Source organism: Ascaphus truei, unplaced genomic scaffold, assembly GCF_040206685.1.
Source record: "Ascaphus truei isolate aAscTru1 unplaced genomic scaffold, aAscTru1.hap1 HAP1_SCAFFOLD_1054, whole genome shotgun sequence".
Taxonomy (NCBI): Eukaryota; Metazoa; Chordata; class Amphibia; order Anura; family Ascaphidae; genus Ascaphus; species Ascaphus truei.
The window spans coordinates 6829-29131 of NW_027453919.1; the positions used below are offsets into that span (position 1 = coordinate 6829).

The 22303-nt window shown below is 61.5% G+C and overlaps 1 protein-coding gene across 1 annotated transcript; it reads left to right on the forward strand.

Moving 5' to 3' along the window:
• Positions 1 to 63: 63 nt before the first annotated feature.
• On the forward strand, positions 64 to 20960 carry LOC142475013 (oxysterol-binding protein 1-like; the record flags this gene model as incomplete). The annotated part of the gene is made up of 6 exons (XM_075581109.1): positions 64 to 184; positions 8013 to 8116; positions 8549 to 8644; positions 8724 to 8893; positions 17748 to 17968; positions 18386 to 20960. Coding segments are annotated over 6 exons (855 nt in total), but the record flags the coding sequence as incomplete, so codon positions are not given.
• Between the last annotated feature and the right edge of the window lie 1343 nt (positions 20961 to 22303).

Below are 22303 nucleotides of genomic sequence, written 5' to 3' on the forward strand. Positions count from 1 at the left end.
CTCTTTCCACCATTCAAACCCCCTCCGTACGAACCCCCCTCTCATATACTTAATATCCCCCAGGTGAGTCACCACCCCCCTGCGGCCGCTCACCACGCTGACTCGCGTTACGGCTGGACCCTGCGCCAGGAGATAAAGATTACCAGCAAGTTCCGGGGAAAATACCTCTCCATCATGCCGCTGGGTGAGAGCGCGGCGCTGGCGCGTGCAGGGAGAGAGCGCGGCGCTGGCGTGCGCAGGGGGAGAGCGCGGCGCTGGCGTGCGCAGGGGGAGAGCGCGGCGCTGGCGTGCGCAGGGGGAGAGCGCGGTGCTGGCGGTGCGCAGGGGGAGAGCGCGGCGCTGGCTGTGCGCAGGGGGAGAGCGCGGCGCTGGCGTGCGCAGGGGGAGCGGCGGCGCACGCAGGGAGAGAGCGCGGCGCTGGCGTGCGCAGGGAGAGAGCGCGGCGCACGCAGGGAGAGAGCGCAACGCTGGCGTGCGCAGGGGGGAGCGCGCGGCGCTGGCGTGCGCAGGGGGAGAGCGCGGCGCTGGCGCGTGCAGGGAGAGAGCGCGGCGCACGCAGGGAGAGAACGCGGCGCTGGCGTGCGCAGGGGGAGAGCGCGGTGCTGGCGTGCGCAGGGGGAGAGCGCGGCGCTGGCGTGCGCAGGGGGAGAGCGCGGCGCTGGCGTGCGCAGGGGGAGAGCGCGGCGCACGCAGGGAGAGAGCGCGGCGCTGGCGTGCGCAGGGAGAGAGCGCGGCGCACGCAGGGAGAGAGCGCAACGCTGGCGTGCGCAGGGGGAGCGCGCGGCGCTGGCGTGCGCAGGGGGAGAGCGCGGCGCTGGCGCGTGCAGGGAGAGAGCGCGGCGCACGCAGGGAGAGAACGCGGCGCACGCAGGGAGAGAACGCGGCGCTGGCGTGCGCAGGGGGAGAGCGCGGTGCTGGCGTGCGCAGGGGGGAGAGCGCGGCGTGCGCAGGGGGAGAGCGCGGCGCTGGCGTGCGCAGGGGGAGAGCGCGGCGCTGGCGTGCGCAGGGGGGAGAGCGCGGCGCTGGCGTGCGCAGGGGGAGAGCGCGGCGCTGGCGTGCGCAGGGGGAGAGCGCGGCGCTGGCGTGCGCAGGGAGAGAGCGCGGCGCTGGCGTGCGCAGGGGGAGAGCGCGGCGCTGGCGTGCGCAGGGGGAGAGCGCGGCGCTGGCGCGCGCAGGGGGAGAGCGCGGCGCTGGCGCGCGCAGGGGAGAGCGCGGCGCTGGCGCGCGCAGGGGGAGAGCGCGGCGCTGGCGCGCGCAGGGGGAGAGCGCAGCGCACGCAGGGAGAGAGCGCAGCGCACGCAGGGAGAGAGCGCGGCGCTGGCGCACTCAGGGAGAGAGCGCGGCGCTGGCGCACGCAGGGAGAGAGCGCGGCGCACGCAGGGAGAGAGCGCGGCGCTGGCGTGCTCAGGGAGAGAGCGCGGCGCTGGCGCGCTCAGGGAGAGAGCGCGGCGCTGGCGCGCGCAGGTGGAGAGCGCGGCGCTGGCGCGCGCAGGGGGAGAGCGCGGCGCTGGCGCGCGCAGGGGGAGAGCGCGGCGCTGGCGCGCGCAGGGAGAGAGCGCGGCGCTGGCGCGCGCAGGGAGAGAGCGCGGCGCGCGCAGGGAGAGAGCGCGGCGCACGCAGGGAGAGAGCGCGGCGCTGGCGCACTCAGGGAGAGAGCGCGGCGCTGGCGCACGCAGGGAGAGAGCGCGGCGCACGCAGGGAGAGAGCGCGGCGCTGGCGCACTCAAAGAGAGAGCGCGGCGCTGGCGTACGCAGGGAGAGAGCGCGGCGCTGGCGCACGCACGGAGAGAGCGCGGCGCTGGCGTACGCAGGGAGAGAGCGGGGCGCTGGCGTACGCAGGGAGAGAGCGCGGCGCTGGCGCACGCAGGGAGAGAGCGCGGCGCACGCAGGGAGAGAGCGCGGCGCTGGCGCACTCAGGGAGAGAGCGCGGCGCTGGCGCACGCAGGGAGAGAGCGCGGCGCACGCAGGGAGAGAGCGCGGCGCTGGCGCACTCAGGGAGAGAGCGCGGCGCTGGCGTACGCAGGGAGAGAGCGCGGCGCTGGCGTACGCAGGGAGAGAGCGCGGCGCTGGCGTACGCAGGGAGAGAGCGGGGCGCTGGCGTACGCAGGGAGAGAGCGCGGCGCTGGCGCGCGCAGGGGGAGAGCGCGGCGCTGGCGCGCGCAGGGGGAGAGCGCGGCGCTGGCGCGCGCAGGGAGAGAGCGCGGCGCTGGCGCGCGCAGGGAGAGAGCGCGGCGCGCGCAGGGAGAGAGCGCGGCGCACGCAGGGAGAGAGCGCGGCGCTGGCGCACTCAGGGAGAGAGCGCGGCGCTGGCGCACGCAGGGAGAGAGCGCGGCGCACGCAGGGAGAGAGCGCGGCGCTGGCGCACTCAGGGAGAGAGCGCGGCGCTGGCGTACGCAGGGAGAGAGCGCGGCGCTGGCGCACGCACGGAGAGAGCGCGGCGCTGGCGTACGCAGGGAGAGAGCGGGGCGCTGGCGTACGCAGGGAGAGAGCGCGGCGCTGGCGCACGCAGGGAGAGAGCGCGGCGCACGCAGGGAGAGAGCGCGGCGCTGGCGCACTCAGGGAGAGAGCGCGGCGCTGGCGCACGCAGGGGAGAGAGCGCGGCGCACGCAGGGAGAGAGCGCGGCGCTGGCGCACTCAGGGAGAGAGCGCGGCGCTGGCGTACGCAGGGAGAGAGCGCGGCGCTGGCGTACGCAGGGAGAGAGCGCGGCGCTGGCGTACGCAGGGAGAGAGCGGGGCGCTGGCGTACGCAGGGAGAGAGCGCGGCGCTGGCGTACGCAGGGAGAGAGCGGCGCTGGCGCACGCAGGGAGAGAGCGGCGCTGGCGTACGCAGGGAGAGAGCGGCGCTGGCGTACGCAGGGAGAGAGCGCGGCGCTGGCGTACGCAGGGAGAGAGCGGCGCTGGCGCACGCAGGGAGAGAGCGCGGCGCTGGCGTACGCAGGGAGAGAGCGGCGCTGGCGTACGCAGGGAGAGAGCGGCGCTGGCGTACGCAGGGAGAGAGGCGCGGCGCTGGCGTACGCAGGGAGAGAGCGGCGATGGCGTACGCAGGGAGAGAGCGGCGCTGGCGTACGCAGGGATAGAGCGCCGCTGGCGTACGCAGGGAGAGAGCGGCGCTGGCGTACGCAGGGAGAGAGCGCGGCGCTGGCGTACGCAGGGAGAGAGCGGCGCTGGCGCACGCAGGGAGAGAGAGCGGCGCTGGCGCACGCAGGGAGAGAGCGCGGCGCTGGCGCACGCAGGGAGAGAGCGCGGCGCTGGCGTACGCAGGGAGAGCGCGGCGATGGCGTACGCAGGGAGAGAGCCGGCGCTGGCGTACGCAGGGAGAGAGCGGCGCTGGCGTACGCAGGGAGAGAGTGCGGCGCTGGCGTACGCAGGAGAGAGCGCGGCGCTGGCGTACGCAGGGAGAGAGCGGCGCTGGCGCACGCAGGGAGAGAGCGGCGCTGGCGTACGCAGGGAGAGCGCGGCGATGGCGTACGCAGGGAGAGAGAGCGGCGCTGGCGCACGCAGGGAGAGAGCGCGGCGCTGGCGTACGCAGGGCGGAGAGCGCGGCGCTGGCTTACGCAGGGAGAGAGAGCGGCGCTGGCGTACGCAGGGAGAGCGCGGCGATGGCGTACGCAGGGAGAGAGCGCGGCGCTGGCGCACGCAGGGAGAGAGCGCGGCGCTGGCGTACGCAGGGAGAGAGCGCGGCGCTGGCATACGCAGGGAGAGAGCGCGGCGCTGGCGCACGCAGGGAGAGAGCGGCGCTGGCGTACGCAGGGAGAGAGCGCGGCGCTGGCGTACGCAGGGAGAGCGCGGCGCTGGCGCACGCAGGGAGAGAGCGCGGCGCTGGCGCACGCAGGGAGAGAGCGCGGCGCTGGCGCACGCAGGGAGAGAGCGCGGCGCTGGCGCACGCAGGGAGAGAGCGCGGCGCTGGCGCACGCAGGGAGAGAGCGCGGCGCTGGCGCACGCAGGGAGAGAGCGCGGCGCTGGCGTACGCAGGGAGAGAGCGGCGCTGGCGCACGCAGGGAGAGAGCGGCGCTGGCGTACGCAGGGAGAGCGCGGCGATGGCGTACGCAGAGAGAGAGAGCGGCGCTGGCGTACGCAGGGCGGAGAGCGCGGCGCTGGCTTACGCAGGGAGAGAGAGCGGCGCTGGCGTACGCAGGGAGAGCGCGGCGATGGCGTACGCAGGGAGAGAGCGCGGCGCTGGCGCACGCAGGGAGAGAGCGCGGCGCTGGCGTACGCAGGGAGAGCGCGGCGATGGCGTACGCAGGGAGAGAGCGCGGCGCTGGCGCACGCAGGGAGAGAGCGCGGCGCTGGCGTACGCAGGGAGAGAGCGCGGCGCTGGCGTACGCAGGGAGAGAGCGCGGCGCTGGCGCACGCAGGGAGAGAGCGGCGCTGGCGTACGCAGGGAGAGAGCGCGGCGCTGGCGTACGCAGGGAGAGCGCGGCGCTGGCGCACGCAGGGAGAGAGCGCGGCGCTGGCGCACGCAGGGAGAGAGCGCGGCGCTGGCGCACGCAGGGAGAGAGCGCGGCGCTGGCGCACGCAGGGAGAGAGCGCGGCGCTGGCGCACGCAGGGAGAGAGCGCGGCGCTGGCGCACGCAGGGAGAGAGCGCGGCGCTGGCGTACGCAGGGAGAGAGCGGCGCTGGCGCACGCAGGGAGAGAGCGGCGCTGGCGTACGCAGGGAGAGCGCGGCGATGGCGTACGCAGAGAGAGAGAGCGGCGCTGGCGTACGCAGGGCGGAGAGCGCGGCGCTGGCTTACGCAGGGAGAGAGAGCGGCGCTGGCGTACGCAGGGAGAGCGCGGCGATGGCGCACGCAGGGAGAGAGCGCGGCGCTGGCGCACGCAGGGAGAGAGCGCGGCGCTGGCGTACGCAGGGAGAGCGCGGCGATGGCGTACGCAGGGAGAGAGCGCGGCGCTGGCGCACGCAGGGAGAGAGCGCGGCGCTGGCGTACGCAGGGAGAGAGCGCGGCGCTGGCGCACGCAGGGAGAGAGCGGCGCTGGCGTACGCAGGGAGAGAGCGCGGCGCTGGCGTACGCAAGGGAGAGCGCGGCGCTGGCGCACGCAGGGAGAGAGCGCGCCGCTGGCGCACGCAGGGAGAGAGCGCGGCGCTGGCGCACGCAGGGAGAGAGCGCGGCGCTGGCGCACGCAGGGAGAGAGCGCGGCGCGGGCGTACGCAGGGAGAGAGAGGCGGGCGCGGGCGCACGCAGGGAGAGAGCGCGGCGCTGGCGTACGCAGGGAGAGAGCGCGGCGCGGGCGCACGCAGGGAGAGAGCGCGGCGCTGGCGCACGCAGGGAGAGAGCGCGGCGCTGGCGCACGCAGGGAGAGAGCGCGGCGCTGGCGTACGCAGGGAGAGCGCGGCGATGGCATACGCAGGGAGAGAGCGCGGCGCTGGCGCACGCAGGGAGAGAGCGCGGCGCTGGCGTACGCAGGGAGAGAGCGCGGCGCTGGCGCACGCAGGGAGAGAGCGGCGCTGGCGTACGCAGGGAGAGAGCGCGGCGCTGGCGTACGCAGGGAGAGCGCGGCGCTGGCGCACGCAGGGAGAGAGCGCGCCGCTGGCGCACGCAGGGAGAGAGCGCGGCGCTGGCGCACGCAGGGAGAGAGCGCGGCGCTGGCGCACGCAGGGAGAGAGCGCGGCGCGGGCGTACGCAGGGAGAGAGCGCGGCGCTGGCGCACGCAGGGAGAGAGCGCGGCGCTGGCGTACGCAGGGAGAGAGCGCGGCGCGGGCGCACGCAGGGAGAGAGCGCGGCGCTGGCGCACGCAGGGAGAGAGCGCGGCGCTGGCGCACGCAGGGAGAGAGCGCGGCGCTGGCGTACGCAGGGAGAGCGCGGCGATGGCGTACGCAGGGAGAGAGCGCGGCGCTGGCGCACGCAGGGAGAGAGCGCGGCGCTGGCATACGCAGGGAGAGAGCGCGGCGCTGGCGCACGCAGGGAGAGAGCGGCGCTGGCGTACGCAGGGAGAGAGCGCGGCGCTGGCGTACGCAGGGAGAGCGCGGCGCTGGCGCACGCAGGGAGAGAGCGCGCCGCTGGCGCACGCAGGGAGAGAGCGCGGGCGCTGGCGCACGCAGGGAGAGAGCGCGGCGCTGGCGCACGCAGGGAGAGAGCGCGGCGCGGGCGTACGCAGGGAGAGAGCGCGGCGCGGGCGCACGCAGGGAGAGAGCGCGGCGCTGGCGTACGCAGGGAGAGAGCGCGGCGCGGGCGCACGCAGGGAGAGAGCGCGGCGCTGGCGTACGCAGGGAGAGAGCGCGGCGCGGGCGCACGCAGGGAGAGAGCGCGGCGCTGGCGCACGCAGGGTGAGAGCGCGGCGCTGGCGCACGCAGGGAGAGAGCGCGGCGCTGGCGCACGCAGGGAGAGAGCGCGGCGCGGGCGCACGCAGGGAGAGAGCGCGGCGCTGGCGCACGCAGGGAGATAGCGCGGCGCGGGCGCACGCAGGGAGAGAGCGCGGCGCTGGCGCACGCAGGGAGAGAGCGCGGCGCGGGGCGCACGCAGGGAGAGAGCGCGGCGCTGGCGCACGCAGGGAGAGAGCGCGGCGCGGGCGCACGCAGGGAGAGAGCGCGGCGCTGGCGCACGCAGGGAGAGAGCGCGGCGCTGGCGCACGCAGGGAGAGAGCGCGGCGCTGGCGCACGCAGGGAGAGAGCGCGGCGCTGGCGTAAGGCTGCGGTCCCAGTGACTGCCACAGCACACAAGCACCGGCGCCCCAGTCCCTCAGGGCCGAGTTCACGCGTCGCACATTCGCAGCCGCGCTGCACTGCAAGATTCCCACACCCAAAAAATTGTGTGTGGAACTTGTGACGGAGCCGTGGCCACGCCCCCCGCCGGCGATTCAGCCAATGAGGGCGAACCAGCCGCGTGAGGTCATGGCCACGCCCCCGCCGGCGATTCAGCCAATGAGGGCGAACCAGCCGCGTGAGGTCATGGCCACGCCCCCGCCGGCGATTCAGCCAATGAGGGCGAACCAGCCGCGTGAGGTCATGGCCACGCCCCCGCCGGCGATTCAGCCAATGAGGGCGAACCAGCCGCGTGAGGTCATGGCCACGCCCCCGCCGGCGATTCAGCCAATGAGGGCGAACCAGCCGCGTGAGGTCATGGCCACGCCCCCGCCGGCGATTCAGCCAATGAGGGCGAACCAGCCGCGTGAGGTCATGGCCACGCCCCCCGCCGGCGATTCAGCCAATGAGGGCGAACCAGCCGCGTGAGGTCATGGCCACGCCCCCGCAAAACCCCAAAAATGCAGGGTGAGCGCAGCGCTGGCATACGCAGGGAGAGAGCGCAGCGCTGGCATACGCAGGGAGAGAGCGCAGCGCTGGCATACGCAGGGAGAGAGTGCAGCGCTGGCATACGCAGGGAAGAGAGCGCAGCGCTGGCATACGCAGGGAGAGAGCGCAGCGCTGGCATACGCAGGGAGAGAGTGCAGCGCTGGCATACGCAGGGAGAGAGTGCAGCGCTGGCATACGCAGGGAGAGAGCGCAGCGCTGGCATACGCAGGGAGAGAGTGCAGCGCTGGCATACGCAGGGAGAGAGCGCAGCGCTGGCATACGCAGGGAGAGAGCGCAGCGCTGGCATACGCAGGGAGAGAGCGCAGCGCTGGCATACGCAGGGAGAGAGCGCAGCGCTGGCATACGCAGGGAGAGAGTGCAGCGCTGGCATACGCAGGGAGAGAGTGCAGCGCTGGCATACGCAGGGAGAGAGCGCAGCGCTGGCATACGCAGGGAGAGAGTGCAGCGCTGGCATACGCAGGGAGAGAGTGCAGCGCTGGCATACGCAGGGAGAGAGCGCAGCGCTGGCATACGCAGGGAGAGAGCGCAGCGCTGGCATACGCAGGGAGAGAGCGCAGCGCTGGCATACGCAGGGAGATAGTGCAGCGCTGGCATACGCAGGGAGAGAGTGCAGCGCTGGCGTGCCAGGTGTGAGAGAGCGCAGCGCTGGCGGGCCGGGAGTGAGAGATGGCGGCGCTAGTCTGCTGGGAGAGCGCGGCGCGGGAGTGAGGGAGAGCATGGGGCTCTCGGCTAACACTGACCCCCCCTCCCCACTGTCCCCCCCCAGGCACCATACACTGCGTATATCACAGCTCCGGGAATCATTACACGTGGAAGAAAGTCACCACGACCGTTCACAACATCATCGTGGGCAAACTGTGGATCGACCAGGTCCTCCCTCCCCCCTCCCCTCTTCCTCCCCTCTTCCTCCCCCCCCTACCCCCCCCTCCCCTCTTCCTCCCCCCCTCCCCTCTTCTTCCCCCACCCTTCCTCTTCCCACTCCTCCCTTCCTCCCCCTTCCTCGCTCGCCCCCCCCCTGAGCCTCCCCTCACCCCCCCCACCCGTCTCCCTCCCCTACCCCCCCCTCTCCCCGACCCCCCCTCTCCTCCTCCCCCCACCTCCCTTCCTCCCCCCACCTCCTTTTCTCCCCCCTCTCTTCCTCTCCTCCCCCCCTCTCTTCCTCTCCCCCCTCTGTCTCCTTCCCCCCTCTTTCTCTCACCCCTCTCTCTCTCTCTTGCCCCCCTTCTTTCACTCTCTCTCTCTCTCCCTGACTCCCTCTCTCCCTGTCTCCCTCTCCCTCACTCTCTCATTCTCTCTCTGCAGTCGGGTGAGATTGAAATTGTGAATCACAAGACTGGGGATAAGTGTAAACTGAGGTTTGCTCCATACAGTTACTTCTCCCGAGACATCGCCCGCAAGGTTAGTGTGTCATCTCCCCTTCCCCCCCCCCCCCCCCCGCACTCCCCCACCCCCCCATCTCACCCGTCTCGTTTCTCAGGTGACGGGGGAGGTGATGGACGCTTCTGGCCGCACACATTACACCTTGATGGGGACCTGGGACGAGCGAATGGAGTGTGCCCCTGTATCCCCCACGGGGGGCAGCGGAGAGAATGGGGGGGACAAGGCCCCAGAGAGCAGGACTTTGCTGTGGAGGAGGAATCCTCTCCCGTTAGTATTTGTTTGCTCATATTCTTTCCCCACCCTCCCCCAAAACCAACCTCATGCTCACTTCCCTAACCCCTCCCCCCAACTCCGACCTCACGCTCCTTCAACCCCCCAACTCCGACCTCACGCACACCTTCTCCCCACCAACTCCGACCTCACGCTCCCCTTCTCCCCCCAACTCCGACCTCACGCTCCCCTTCTCCCCCCCAACTCCGACCTCACGCTCATCTTCTCCCCCCCAACTCCGACCTCACGCTCCCCTTCTCCCCCCCAACTCTGACCTCATGTTCACCTTCCCCCCAACTCTGACCTCATGTTCACCTTCCCCACAACTCCGACCTCACGCTCCCCTTCTCCCCACCAACTCCGACCTCACGCTCATCTTCTCCCCACCAACTCCGACCTCACGCTCCCCTTCTCCCCTCCAACTCTGACCTCATGTTCACTGTGACGGTAGCTTTGAGACAGGCTATAATAATACACACAAAAATATATCTGGGTTGAACTGGACGAGACTTAGATATGATAAAATATAATTTATTCCTTGAAAAAGGTAAACACACGAGATATACAAATAACAGACAAAATATGGACACTTACTTAAAGGTTAGGATAAGAAAGCATCAGGATACAGGATGGGCCATTTCTTCCATAATTCAGTTTCAGATGTTGACATCACAGCAATACATGAGGATCATACATGAAGACCCATGAAGACATTTGAGTAAGGGGTGACTCTGACTTATATACCATTTCAACCCTTCTCTTGCACTCACGATGCCGAGTTGGCTAGAAAAAATCTCTTTGAAGCAGATTTTGGCTTTCCCATTGTAAGTGTGAAGTATCACACTTAAAAACACTCAGTTCCTTGGTTCCTGCCCCCAGTATAAACAATTAGGGCAGTTACCTTTTGATCACCGGGCTATGTTAATTCTTGCAGGATGCTCTCCCTGCCCTATTAGCATAGCAGAGGGGGTCTGCATTTTTCAGAGCAGATCCAAAATTCCATATACACTGTAAATAACTTCATAACTTTAGTTCAGTAGTACGTACTGGCACGCGAGACATATTAATACATTCCGTCACGCATGACGCTCCCAATGAGACTAAATATTACCGTGTAATACTAAAATGAAGAGAGATATTAATATCTGTCTCTTAGGACCGGCTAAACATCAGGTGTCTGTAATCCTTATGTGCGAATCAGTCCCACGAATACACATGTAGCTTTTAGCATGTTCAGCCGAGGACATCTCATAATATTCTTATATTTAATAAGGTCACTCATTCTGTAGCCCCACTCCTAAATCAGGGCATTTGGCCAGTCTACCAAATGGGGTGTCTGGCAGGATACTATGGTTTGTACGTGTGAGTTTTAACACTCACAAACCACTCCAGCTTCCTAAACATTTGGTCGCATTCCTTAGTAGGCAGGCATCTTTGAGGGTAACTTAAACAAAGGGTTAGAATCACTATTCAACTATTAACCCTTGCCCTCCCGGATGGATCCCAGTGTTTGTGTGGTGCAGTCACTGGAACAGAAACAATACATTTTTACAGGGGAATAAACAGTTGGATGGCTGAAGCAAGGCAAAACCACATTACTGGACCCCAGTCCAGTTAACCCCTTGCTTCCCAGGTGAGAGTAGAGGGTGGCCAAATGGGGTGTAACCTTTTTAATCCTGGGCCAAATCCTCTCTATCATGACACCTCCCCTGCTCAATGGGTGCCTGGTGCCCCAGCTGCCTCCTCTGGCACTGGGGCACCACTGGCGCACTTGAAGCACTCAATAAGTCCTGAGGGGTTGGCCTGGCAAAATTGTCCTCCGGCATAGTCCAGTACATTGTCCTGGCCACAGTGGAAAGTGAAATCCAGATCCTGCTGAGCAGGGCTCCACCGTGGCCGCCGGGCATTCTCCTTTGCCTCCCTCTGCCCCCCACCCAGTGCCTAGTGAACCAAGTCCATGGTGAAGGGGCCCCTTTGCAGACCAGGCTGCACACTGCCCAGAGACTGGCATGTCTCTGCACCAGCAGGACCGTCGCTTTCCTGTCAACCAAGTCTGGGAAAGAGCTATGTCACTATCCTGTAGGGACCCTACCTGCCCTGGCCCTGTGCCCACCTGTAGCTGCTCTGCTATACCATTGACTCTCCTCCCTGGCTGCCTATCTACCCACAGCCCCTCCTCTGGGGAATCTGTCAGGGGGGTCACTCCTGGCCAGTCAGAACAAGGGACCTCCTGCCTACCTAGCTCATCCCTAGCTTCTGCCAGCTGCCTGACACCCCACTGACCTATCTCCCCCTGCTCCACAGTGTCTCCCTGCCTAGCCTCCCCTAGGCCCAGCACCTCAGCCCCTGCTGATGACTCCTGCTGCTTACCTCCCTTCAGCCCACCTGCACTCCTCTCCCCCTTGGGCAATCCTAACCCAGACCCTGGAACTACCTGAGTGCCCAGCAGAAAAGGAGACTGCGCTCGTCTGTTCTCTCCTGGATATCTCTGTTTATCCACCTCTCCCCCGCAGCTCCCAAATCCTCCGGCGATCACCCGGGACAACAGTCAGAAATACAATAAAGTTGGAGCGCAGAGAGAAAAGGGGGGTGTTAGACAAAATCACTTTAATGGGTAAAATAACATTTAAACGGTAACATGTGAACGGTATTAGAAACGCCAAACGCAATGTGGAACATGGCAAAAAAGTACACAATCTGTCCCTACATTTCTTACATTACCACAATGGGTTACCTGAAGGTCTGAGGTTTAGAGGTTTAGAGATAGTCCAAAAAGACATTAGAAAAGGGAATAGAGATTTAAAGTTACTCCAACGCGAACAATTTTGGATATACACACTCAAAAGTAAAATGCCTGATGGTCTGAATGATATGATAGAGTTAAATCCCTTCCTGAGATAGCTATATGGACACTAATTTTATAACAAGTAAAATAATGGTTTTTAATTTGAACAGTTTTTTAAAATTCTAGTTGGTACTTTTTAATTAATTTTTAAATAGGTGAAAGAGAATAAAGATATTTTATATATAAACTGTAATATAAAACATGTTTAGTGATCTATAACTAGATTAAGTTTTATTAGAGTAGGCAATTCCAACATGCTGACTAGCAGGTGAATGATCTAAGGCACTATGTGCAAGTTAGGGAGTATTTTAAGGAACATTTACAGTAATTTGAAAGTAAATTTTAGGGGAAAAGGTTTTAAATCGAATGTATAAGATAATAGTGATTTGTTGTTATGTATGTCATGTTGAGAGTATTTGTTTAATCACAGGATCATTAATTATTCATTGTAACAAGTATGCACAAGTGTATGAGATTTAGCATGATTAGGGGAGTGGTGGCCTATATAAGGCAGCCCCCTGAGATGTATACTACCTCCTGACGAAGCGCAAGATCGCGCGAAACGCGTTGAGGGGTTGCATAGAATATAGGGTACACACTCGGTCTTGGAGAGTGGTACCTATAGCCTATCGGGGGTTCATTTCTATTATCCAGCCAGAGCCAGCACTTCCTGAGTAGTGATCTCGCGAGAGAGCCCTGTATTGGACTTCTACTTCCGGGTTGTAGCAGGGCAGCGACTCGCAGTAGGACACTGCCGAGGGAGGCAGTGTTAGTGAGGACAGGCTTGGGAACCCCATGGGCGATGCAGCTTTACTAATTGTAAGTTTTAAATGTTATTTTACCCATTAAAGTGATTTTGTCTAACTACCTGAGTGCACCTACCTCCCTGACCTTGTCTCCCCCTTACCAGGGATGAGCTCAGGAGCACCTCTCCAGATGCAACCGCCTTAGCTCTTGGCTGGCAGGTATCCCTGGGGTGGCACAAGCTTGCCACTGCCCATGATACCCCCAGCCCATAGCCAGGCTGCAACAGGGGGTTACTGATCTGAGAAACCCCCTGAGGCTCTGCCAGGGTCATGGGGAACTCTAGCTGCCATACCTGCTGCTTTCTCTCCCCGGCTACCACTAGCCCTTCTCCTACTGAGACCTGATGCTGGCTACCTACCTGCAGCCTCCCCTCACTCCGCTTCTCCCTAGCTAATCCTAACCTGGATCCTAGGGACCCCTGAGTGAGGCCATCTCCCTGACACTGCCTCCCCATTACCGGGGATGAGCTCAGGGTTGCTGGTGCAGATGCACCCACCTTAGCTCCTGGCTGGCAGGAAATCTGGGGGTGGTCTAACTTTGCCACAACCCCTGTTACCTCCGGCCCATAGCAAGGCTGCAACAGTGGGGCTCTTAACTGAGAGTCCCCTTGCTGCTCTGCCAGGGTAATGGGGAAGCCTGGCTGCCCTACAAGCTGCCCTTCCTTCCCCTCCCCTGGTACCCCTATCTCCTGCCACCCCCCGGTCACCCCTATAGTGAAACAACGTGGTACAGTCAGGAAAAAATAAGTCAGGGTCAGTCTGCGACTTGGTCTGGCTTACCTCGCTGGTCCCCGCAGAGACCGCCGCCTTCGTTGGTCCCGATTGCAGGGGGACTGGAGTGGCCGCCGCCGGCATCATCTGGGCCGGCCAGCAACGGGCCGCTGCCGCGACAGCGCCCGGGTTTGGTTCAGGTACAACGGTGCAGGACAAGGGTCCCAGGTCTTTGTGGAGGAACACGGCTCCCGCCAAACCAGGTAAAAGAACCCCCTCCCGCAATCCCTGTCCCTCCCCCCACTCAGAAAGGGCTCCGGCACTTTGCCGGAATCACGTCTCTTCCGCCGCCGTCGCCGCCATGGGCGAGCCCCGGGTAGCTGATGGATGGCCGCCACTGTTGCCGATGCAGCCCGGCCAGGTTCTCCAGGACTCATCCCGTGAAGGATTGTCGCCCTGTCTGGGTGGGAGCCATCAGAGGATGCCGCTAACTGGGTCATCTTTTCCGCAGCTCGTGAGCGCTGGCCCTGAGGGGCTTCTTCGCCCGACCGGGCACCGGGAATTATTGTGGCCCGTTTGTTGGCAGTGCCGCAGCGCCTGCCGGAGCTTCTCCGCCACTGGTGGACTAACCCCAGCAAGGGGCAACGGAGTCCAGAGCGGAGTTGCTCAAGCGCCGGGCTCATTCCGGAGCTTCTCCGCTGCCGGTGGACTAACCCCAGCAAGGGGCAAAGGACTCCAGAGCGGAGTTGCTTGAGCATCGGCTCTGGGAGGGGGTAAGTGGGTCGGATCATCGCCAGCTTTAGGTGCTCGAGCCGCTCTGCCGGTGACATCTCTCCCTGCATAAACAGGGCCAGCAATTCTGGGTAAAACGGACTGGCCGCCGCGACAGCCAATACCCCTCCTGCTGCAAGACTCGTGGTCCCGGAGATCAACCGCTCCCTCCACAAGTCTGCCGTCCCGAAGCTGGGTCCCTTCCCTGCTCTCCGGGCGGTTCGATGGTTACAGCGGCTGCAGCTGTGTATCTTTGCTCAGCCTGCCGGGTTTCATGCTCACCGATCGCTGTCTCTCTCTCAGCCTTGCCGGCTGCTGATCCCCGCGCCGTCTTGATGCACTCCTCCGGTCTCGGTGCCCGGCTCCAGTCACACGGATGCCCGGCACTTTGGTTCTGGAGGCAATGCTTCTCACAAGTAGGGGAACAGTGAGGAGGTGCCATATCTTGTGTTATATGTTGTACACTGTATGTTCAATATCTTAAGTCCCAGGAACTCGCAATTACCATCGAGTTCCCACTATATTACAATATCCCGCAGAACACTAGTAATACAGGTCCAGTTCAATCCCGCCGCTGCCACCAGTTTTATCATAAGCCAGTGACGGGAGCTTTGAGACAGGCTATAATAATACACCAAATAAAGATATAACTGGGTTGAACTGGACGAGACTTAGATATGATAAAATATAATTTATTCCTTGAAAAAGGTGAACACACGAGATATATACAAATAACAGACAAAATATGGACACTTACTTAAAGGTTAGGACAAGAAAGCCATCAAGATACAGGATGGCCCATTTCTTCCATAATTCAGTTTCAGATGTTGACATCACAGCAATACATGAGGATTATACATGAAGACACATGAAGACATTTGAGTAAGGGGTGACTCTGACTTATATACCATTTCAACCCTTCTCTTGCACTCAAGATGCAGAGTTGGCTAGAAAAAATCTCTTTGAAGCAGATTTTGGCTTCCATTGTAAGTGTGAAGTATCACACTTAAAAACACTCAGTTCCTTGGTTCCTGCCCCCAGTATAAACAATTAGGGCAGTTACCTTTTGATCACTCTCCTATGCTAATTCTTGCAGGATGCTCTCCCTGCCCTATTAGCATAGCAGAGGGAGTGCATTTTTCAGAGCAGATCCAAAATTCCATATACACTAAATAACTTCATAACTTCAGTTCAGTAGTACGTACTGGCACGCGAGACATATTAATACATTCCGTCACGCATGACGCTCCCAATGAGACTAAATATTACCGTGTAATACTAAAATTAAGAGAGAGATTAATATCTGTCTCTTAGGACCGGCTAAACATCAGGTGTCTGTAATCCTTATGTGTGAATCAGTCCCACGAATACACACATGTAGCTTTTAGCACGTTCAGCCGAGGACATCTCATAATATTCTTATATTTAATAAGGTCACTCATTCTGTAGCCCCACTCCTAAATCAGGGGCGTTTGGCCAGTCTACCAAATGGAGTGTCTGGCAGGATACTATGATTTGTAAGTGTAAGTTTTAACACTCACAAACCACTCCAGCTTCCTAAACATTTGGTCGCATTCCTTAGTAGGCAGGCATCTTTGAGGGTAACTTAAACAAAGGGCTAGAATCACTATTCAACTATTAACCCTTGCCCTCCCGGATGGATCCCAGTGTTTGTGTGGTGCAGTCACTGGAACAGAAACAATACATTTTTACAGGGGAATAAACAGTTGGATGGCTGAAGCAAGGCAAAATCACATTACTGGACCCCAGTCCAGTTAACCCCTTGCTTCCCAGTTGAGAGTAGAGGGTGGCCAAATGGGGTGTAACCCCTTTAATCCTGGGCCAAATCCTCTCTATCATGACATTCACCTTCCCCCCTACTCCGACCTCACGCTCACCTCCCCACCAACTCCGACCTCACGCTCACCTTCTCCCCCCAACTCCGACCTCACGCTCACCTCCCCACCAACTCTGACCTCATGTTCCCCTTCCTCCCACCAACTCTGACCTCACGCTCACCTTCTCCCCACCAACTCTGACCTCATGTTCACCTTCTCCCCACCAACTCTGACCTCACGCTCACCTTCTCCCCACCAACTCTGACCTCATGTTCACCTTCTCCCCCCCAACTCCGACCTCATGCTCACCTTCTCCCCACCAACCCTGACCTCACACTCCCCTTCTCCCCCCCAACTCCGACCTCACGCTCACCTTCTCCCCACCAACTCCGACCTCACGCTCACCTTCTCCCCACCAACTCTGACCTCATGTTCACCTTCTCCCCCCCAACTCCGACCTCATGTTCACCTTCTCCCCACCAACTCTGACCTCGCGCTCACCTTCTCCCCACCAACTCTGACCTCATGTTCACCTTCTCCCCCAACTCCAACCTCACGCTCACCTTCTCCCCACCAACCCTGACCTCACACTCCCCTTCTCCCCCCCAACTCCGACCTCACGCTCACCTTCTCCCCACCAACTCCAACCTCACGCTCACCTCCCCACCAACTCCGACCTCACGCTCACCTCCCCACCAACTCTGACCTCATGTTCCCCTTCCTCCCACCAACTCTTACCTCACGCTCACCTTCTCCCCACCAACTCTGACCTCATGTTCACCTTCTCCCCTCCAACTCTGACCTCACGCTCACCTTCTCCCCACCAACTCTGACCTCATGTTCACCTTCTCCCCCCCAACTCCGACCTCACGCTCACCTTCTCCCCACCAACCCTGACCTCACACTCCCCTTCTCCCCCCCAACTCCGACCTCACGCTCACCTCCCCACCAACTCCGACCTCACGCTCATCTTCTCATCCCAACTCTGACCTCACGCTCACCTTCTCCCCACCAACTCTGACCTTACGCTCATCTTCTCCCCCCCCAACTCCGACCTCACGCTCACCTTCTCCCCACCAACTCTGACCTCACGCTCCCCTTCTCCCCCCCAATTCCGACCTCACGCTCATCTTCTCCCCCCAACTCTGACCTCACGCTCACCTTCTCCCCACCAACTCCGACCTCACGCTCATCTTCTCCCCCCCAACTCCGACCTCACGCTCACCTCCCCACCAACTCCGACCTCACGCTCCCCTTCTCTCCCCCAATTCCGACCTCACGCTCATCTTCTCCCCCCCAACTCTGACCTCACGCTCCCCTTCTCCCCACCAACTCTGACCTCACGCTCCCCTTCTCCCCCCCAACTCTGACCTCATGCTCCCCTTCTCCCCACCAACTCTGACTTCATGTTCACCTTCCCCCCAACTCTGACCTCACGCTCCCCTTCTCCCCACCAACTCTGACCTCACGCTCGCTCCCCTTCTCCCCACCAACTCTGACCTCATGTTCACCTTCCCCCCCCAACTCCGACCTCACGCTCATCTTCTCCCCCCCAAACTCTGACCTCATGCTCCGCTTCTCCCCCCCCCCCAACTCTCATCCCACACTCCTCTTCTCCCGCCCCCAACTCTGACCTCTGGCTCCCCTTCTCCCCCCCAACTCTGACCTCATGCTCCCCTTCTACCCCCCCCCCCCCAACTCTGACCTCACGCTCATCTTCTCCCCCCAGCTCTGGCCTCACGCTCCCCTTCTCCCCCCCCACCTCTGTCTTCACGCTCCCTGCCCCAACTCTGACCCCTTGCCCCCCCCTCAACTCTGACCTCACGCTCCCCTATCGCCCCCCTTAACTGTGACCTCACGCTCCCCCTCTCTCCCCTCAGTAAGAACGCAGAATACATGTACTATTTCTCGGAGCTGGCGCTCTCTCTGAACGCCCCTGAGGAGGGCATGGCCCCCACGGACAGCCGCCGGCGGCCAGACCAGCGGCTCATGGAGCGCGGAAACTGGGACGAAGCCAACGCCGAGAAGCAGAGACTGGAGGAGAAGCAGCGGAGCACGCGGCGGAGGAAAGAGGCCGAGAGAGATAAAGGCGGAGAGGAAGGTGAGCGCGGGGGGGACAGAGGGATCGTGGGGGGGAGGGAGAGAGGTCGCCAGCTGGGTAGGGCGAGAGGCTAGAAACTGGAAGAGGGAACAGTGAGAGAGAACATGGTAGGGGAAGGAGAGAGGGGTGAGCAGTCTCCTCTAACGCCTCTCCATCCCCCAGTTTCCCTCCCTTATCGAATGCCCCTCCCTCCCTATCTTTAACTCCTCACCCTCCCTTCCCAGTCTCCCCCATCTCTAACGCCTCTCCCTCCCCCCCCCAGTCTCCCCCCCCATCTCCATCCCTAACGCCTCTCCCTCCCCCCCCCAGTCTCCCCACACCAATCTCCCCCCCCGTCCCCATCCCTAACGCCTCTCCCTCCCCCCCAGTCTCCCCCCCCCTCCCATCCCCATCTCTAACGCCTCTCCCTCCCGCCAGGCCCCCCCGTGGACACATACAGGCCCATGTGGTTTGAACGGAAGATGGATCCCGTGAGCAAGGAGATGACGCATATTTGCCGCGGCACATACTGGGAGTGCAAAGAACGGCAGGAATGGGGGGGCTGCTCCGACATATACTGAGGGGCCCCCGGGAGAGCCCCCCGCCCCGCTCCCTATACTTTACCTTCGGCGATGCCTTACTGACCCTAATCCAGCCCCCTCCAGGGAGGAAGGGGTTAATGGAGCGACGCTCTGCAAGTCTCTGGCAGGGGAGGGGTTAGTAGAGCGATGCTCTGCAAGTCTCTGGCAGGGGAGGGGTTAATGGAGCGAAGCTCTGCAAGTTTCTGGCAGGGGAGGGGTTAATGGAGCGATGCTCTGCAAGTTTCTGGCAGGGGAGGGGTTAATGGAGCGATGCTCTGCAAGTTTCTGGCAGGGGAGGGGTTAATGGAGCGATGCTCTGCAAGTTTCTGGCAGGGGACGGGGATAACAAAGATTAGTCCTCTTGGATCTGCATGGGGGGTGGGGGGGTACCCCCAAAGGGGAGGTGGAAAACCCTGCTCCAGCGCCTGGGAGGGTAATAGTAAAGGGTGTGATAATGAGCCCCAAATTATTTATAAAGGGTGGTGCCGGCAGGGAATCGGTTAATTGAGTAGCTGAAGAAAGAAAGACCCCCTCGGAGCTGCCCTGAAAGACCCCCTCGGAGCTGCGCTGAGACCCCCTCGGAGCTGCGCTGAGAGACCCCCTCGGAGCTGCGCTGAGAGACCCCCTCGGAGCTGCCCTGAGAGACCCCCTCGGAGCTGCGCTGAGAGACCCCCTCGGAGCTGCGCTGAGACCCCCTCGAAGCTGCGCTGAGACCCCCTCGGAGCGGCGCTGAGACCCCCTCGGAGCTGCGCTGAGAGACCCCCTCGGAGCTGCGCTGAGAGACCCCCTCGGAGCTGCGCTGAGAGACCCCCTCGGAGCTGCGCTGAGACCCCCTCGGAGCGGCGCTGAGACCCCCTCGGAGCTGCCCTGAGAGACCCCCTCGGAGCTGCACTGAGAGACCCCCTCGGAGCTGCGCTGAGACCCCCTCGAAGCTGCGCTGAGACCCCCTCGGAGCTGCGCTGAGACCCCCTCGGAGCTGCGCTGAGAGACCCCCTCGGAGCTGCGCTGAGAGACCCCCTCGGAGCTGCGCTGAGAGACCCCCTCGGAGCTGCGCTGAGAGACCCCCTCGGAGCTGCGCTGAGACCCCCTCGGAGCTGCGCTGAGAGACCCCCTCGGAGCCGCGCTGAGAGACCCCCTCGGAGCCGCGCTGAGAGACCCCCTCGGAGCCGCGCTGAGAGACCCCCTCGGAGCCGCGCTGAGACCCCCTAGGAGCTGCCCTGAGACCCCCTCGGAGCCGCGCTGAGAGACCCCCTGTCCGTGTTTTTATTTGGTTCATTTCTTCGCCGTTCCACTGACGCCTCAACTATAATATTTTATTTTTGATCAATTACAGTTTAACTCTTTAAACACTGCCAGGGGGTCTCAGCGCAGCTCCGAGGGGGTCTCTCAGTGCAGCTCCGAGGGGGTCTCAGCGCAGCTCCGAGGGGGTCTCAGCGCAGCTCCAAGGGGGTCTCAGTGCAGCTCCGAGGGGGTCTCAGCGCAGCTCCGAGGGGGTTTCAGCGCAGCTACGAGGGTCTCTCAGCGCAGCTACGAGGGTCTCTCAGCGCAGCTCCGAGGGGGTCTTCAGCTATTCTCTTCGATCTGCAGTACTCGCACCCATAGGTAATATACCCCGCCATATACACACTCAGTGACCGCGGGGTGTCACTGATACCCATAGGGAACATACCCCGCCATATACACACACAGTGACCGCGGGGTGTCACTAATACCCATAGGGAATATACCCCGCCATATACACACACAGTGGCCGCGGGGTGTCACTAATACCCATAGGGAATATACCCCGCCATATACACACACAGTGAACGCGGGGTGTCACTGATACCCATAGGGACTATACAGTGACCGTGAGGTTCATATTTTTACTTGTGTCCCACAGCATGGAAAGGGTTAAGTGAAAGGCCTGCAGAGCATTGCTTTCTTACCCCTTTGCTTGTAGACTGGACTGCAGATCATTGCTCCTGTGAGTTCTCCCCTCGATTGCTGAAGCATCTCACAGCCCCCCGCCCCCCCTGAGCACCGGGGGAGCACTGTCTGCCTTATGTTTGAGTTGATTTCTCGGTGTTTTGGGTGTGTTGTGTGAATACATTTTCTTTATCTGTTTTTTTTGCGGGGGGGGGGGGGGGCATTGCATTTTAATATATATTTTTTGGGGTGGGAGGGGGGTGGAATGTCTCAGACCTCTTATATGATTTTTGGGTTTACAATTGAGGGTTGCTCCGTCAGTCCTGTCCCCGTCCCGTATATAAATATATATATATATGTATATTTTTCATTCTCTTCCCATCGCGTCTCCCCCCTTTTCTCTCTCGCCTCTCTGTGTCCCCTCCCTCTCGCCTCTCTGTGTCCCCTCCCTCTCTCTGTACCCCCTCTCTCTCTCCCTCTGGGCAAATACTAAATTAAATAAAGATCAGACGACGCCTCTTGCATTTCCGTGTATCTCTTCCGTACTTGCCCCATGCTCACCACAGCGATAAATCCCCCAAACCTTTTATATGTGACCATGTGGGAATCCGAAAGTGGACGATCTCTGGTCACTTGCTCAGGTATCTGTCTTGGCTACTGGCGGTTGTACCGTAAGATGTGACTCTGCTACCGGCGGCTGTACCGTGAGATGTCTCTGCTACCGGCGGCTGTACCGCGAGAGGTGACTCGGCTACAGGCAGCAGTACCGCGAGAGGTGACCGGCTACAGGCAGCAGTACCGCGAGAGGTGACCGGCTACCGGCGGCAGTCCCGCAAGAGGTGACTTGGTTACCGGCGGCAGTGCCACACGAGGTGACTCGTCTACAGGCAGCAGTACCGCGAGAGGTGACCCGGCCACCGGAGGCAGTACCGCAAGAGGTGACTCAGCTACCGGCGGCAGTACCGTGAGATGGGGTTCGGGTACCTACTCCCTTGCTTACACTTATACATCTGAGCCATACCTAGGCAAAAAAGAAACAAAGTTTCAATGATCAGCTTCCAGATTGCTGAATACAACGTTACCGTTTCTTTACTGATAAGAAAAGTATCCACTTTAGCTCTCGGTTGCAGAGAGATGTATTGGAGTTTTACCCGGGGTCGCTGGCACCCAGGGGTATTAATACCGATTGGGAGCGCAAGCATTTTTTGCTGTGAGTTCTGGCTTGTTATTCACATTAACGCCATTTATAATATTATTGTGTGAAGGTTCTGCTGTTCTGATGTAATGTCACAGACATCCGGACATAACATGTCTCCATTCATGTACAGTAACTACAACCCGAGTGATACGGTGGCACCAGCGGTTCTGCTGTATTGTCAGATTGTTCTAGGCTTATTGTTCTGTTTACCATGTAGCAGTAGGATAGATTTCTGCTGTTCATTATAATGCCACTGCCTCTGTCCGGCACATGAACTCGCAGTGTGCCTGCTTTGGTTTCCACATACCAGGCAGGTTATGTAATAATAAAAGAAGCTGAGCTGCGAGCACCCGGATTTACAGATAAGTATACTATATATTTATATGTTCATATGTTTGTGTGCACCCAGCGTTCCTTTTTGTGTATGTGTGTATATATATATATATAATATATATATATATATATATATATATATATACTCGGCTTAATTTGTCTTGTTCCACAGTAAGCCCTTGTCACGGGAGACCCGTGAGTAACTCAAGCATATCTTAAGTGCAGACTTCTAAGACATCACGTTGAGACTGTCACGGGAGACCAGTACTTTTAACACAAAAATACCTGGATCCTTTGATTGAACAAAGCGTGAGATAAAATAAATTGTAATTTATT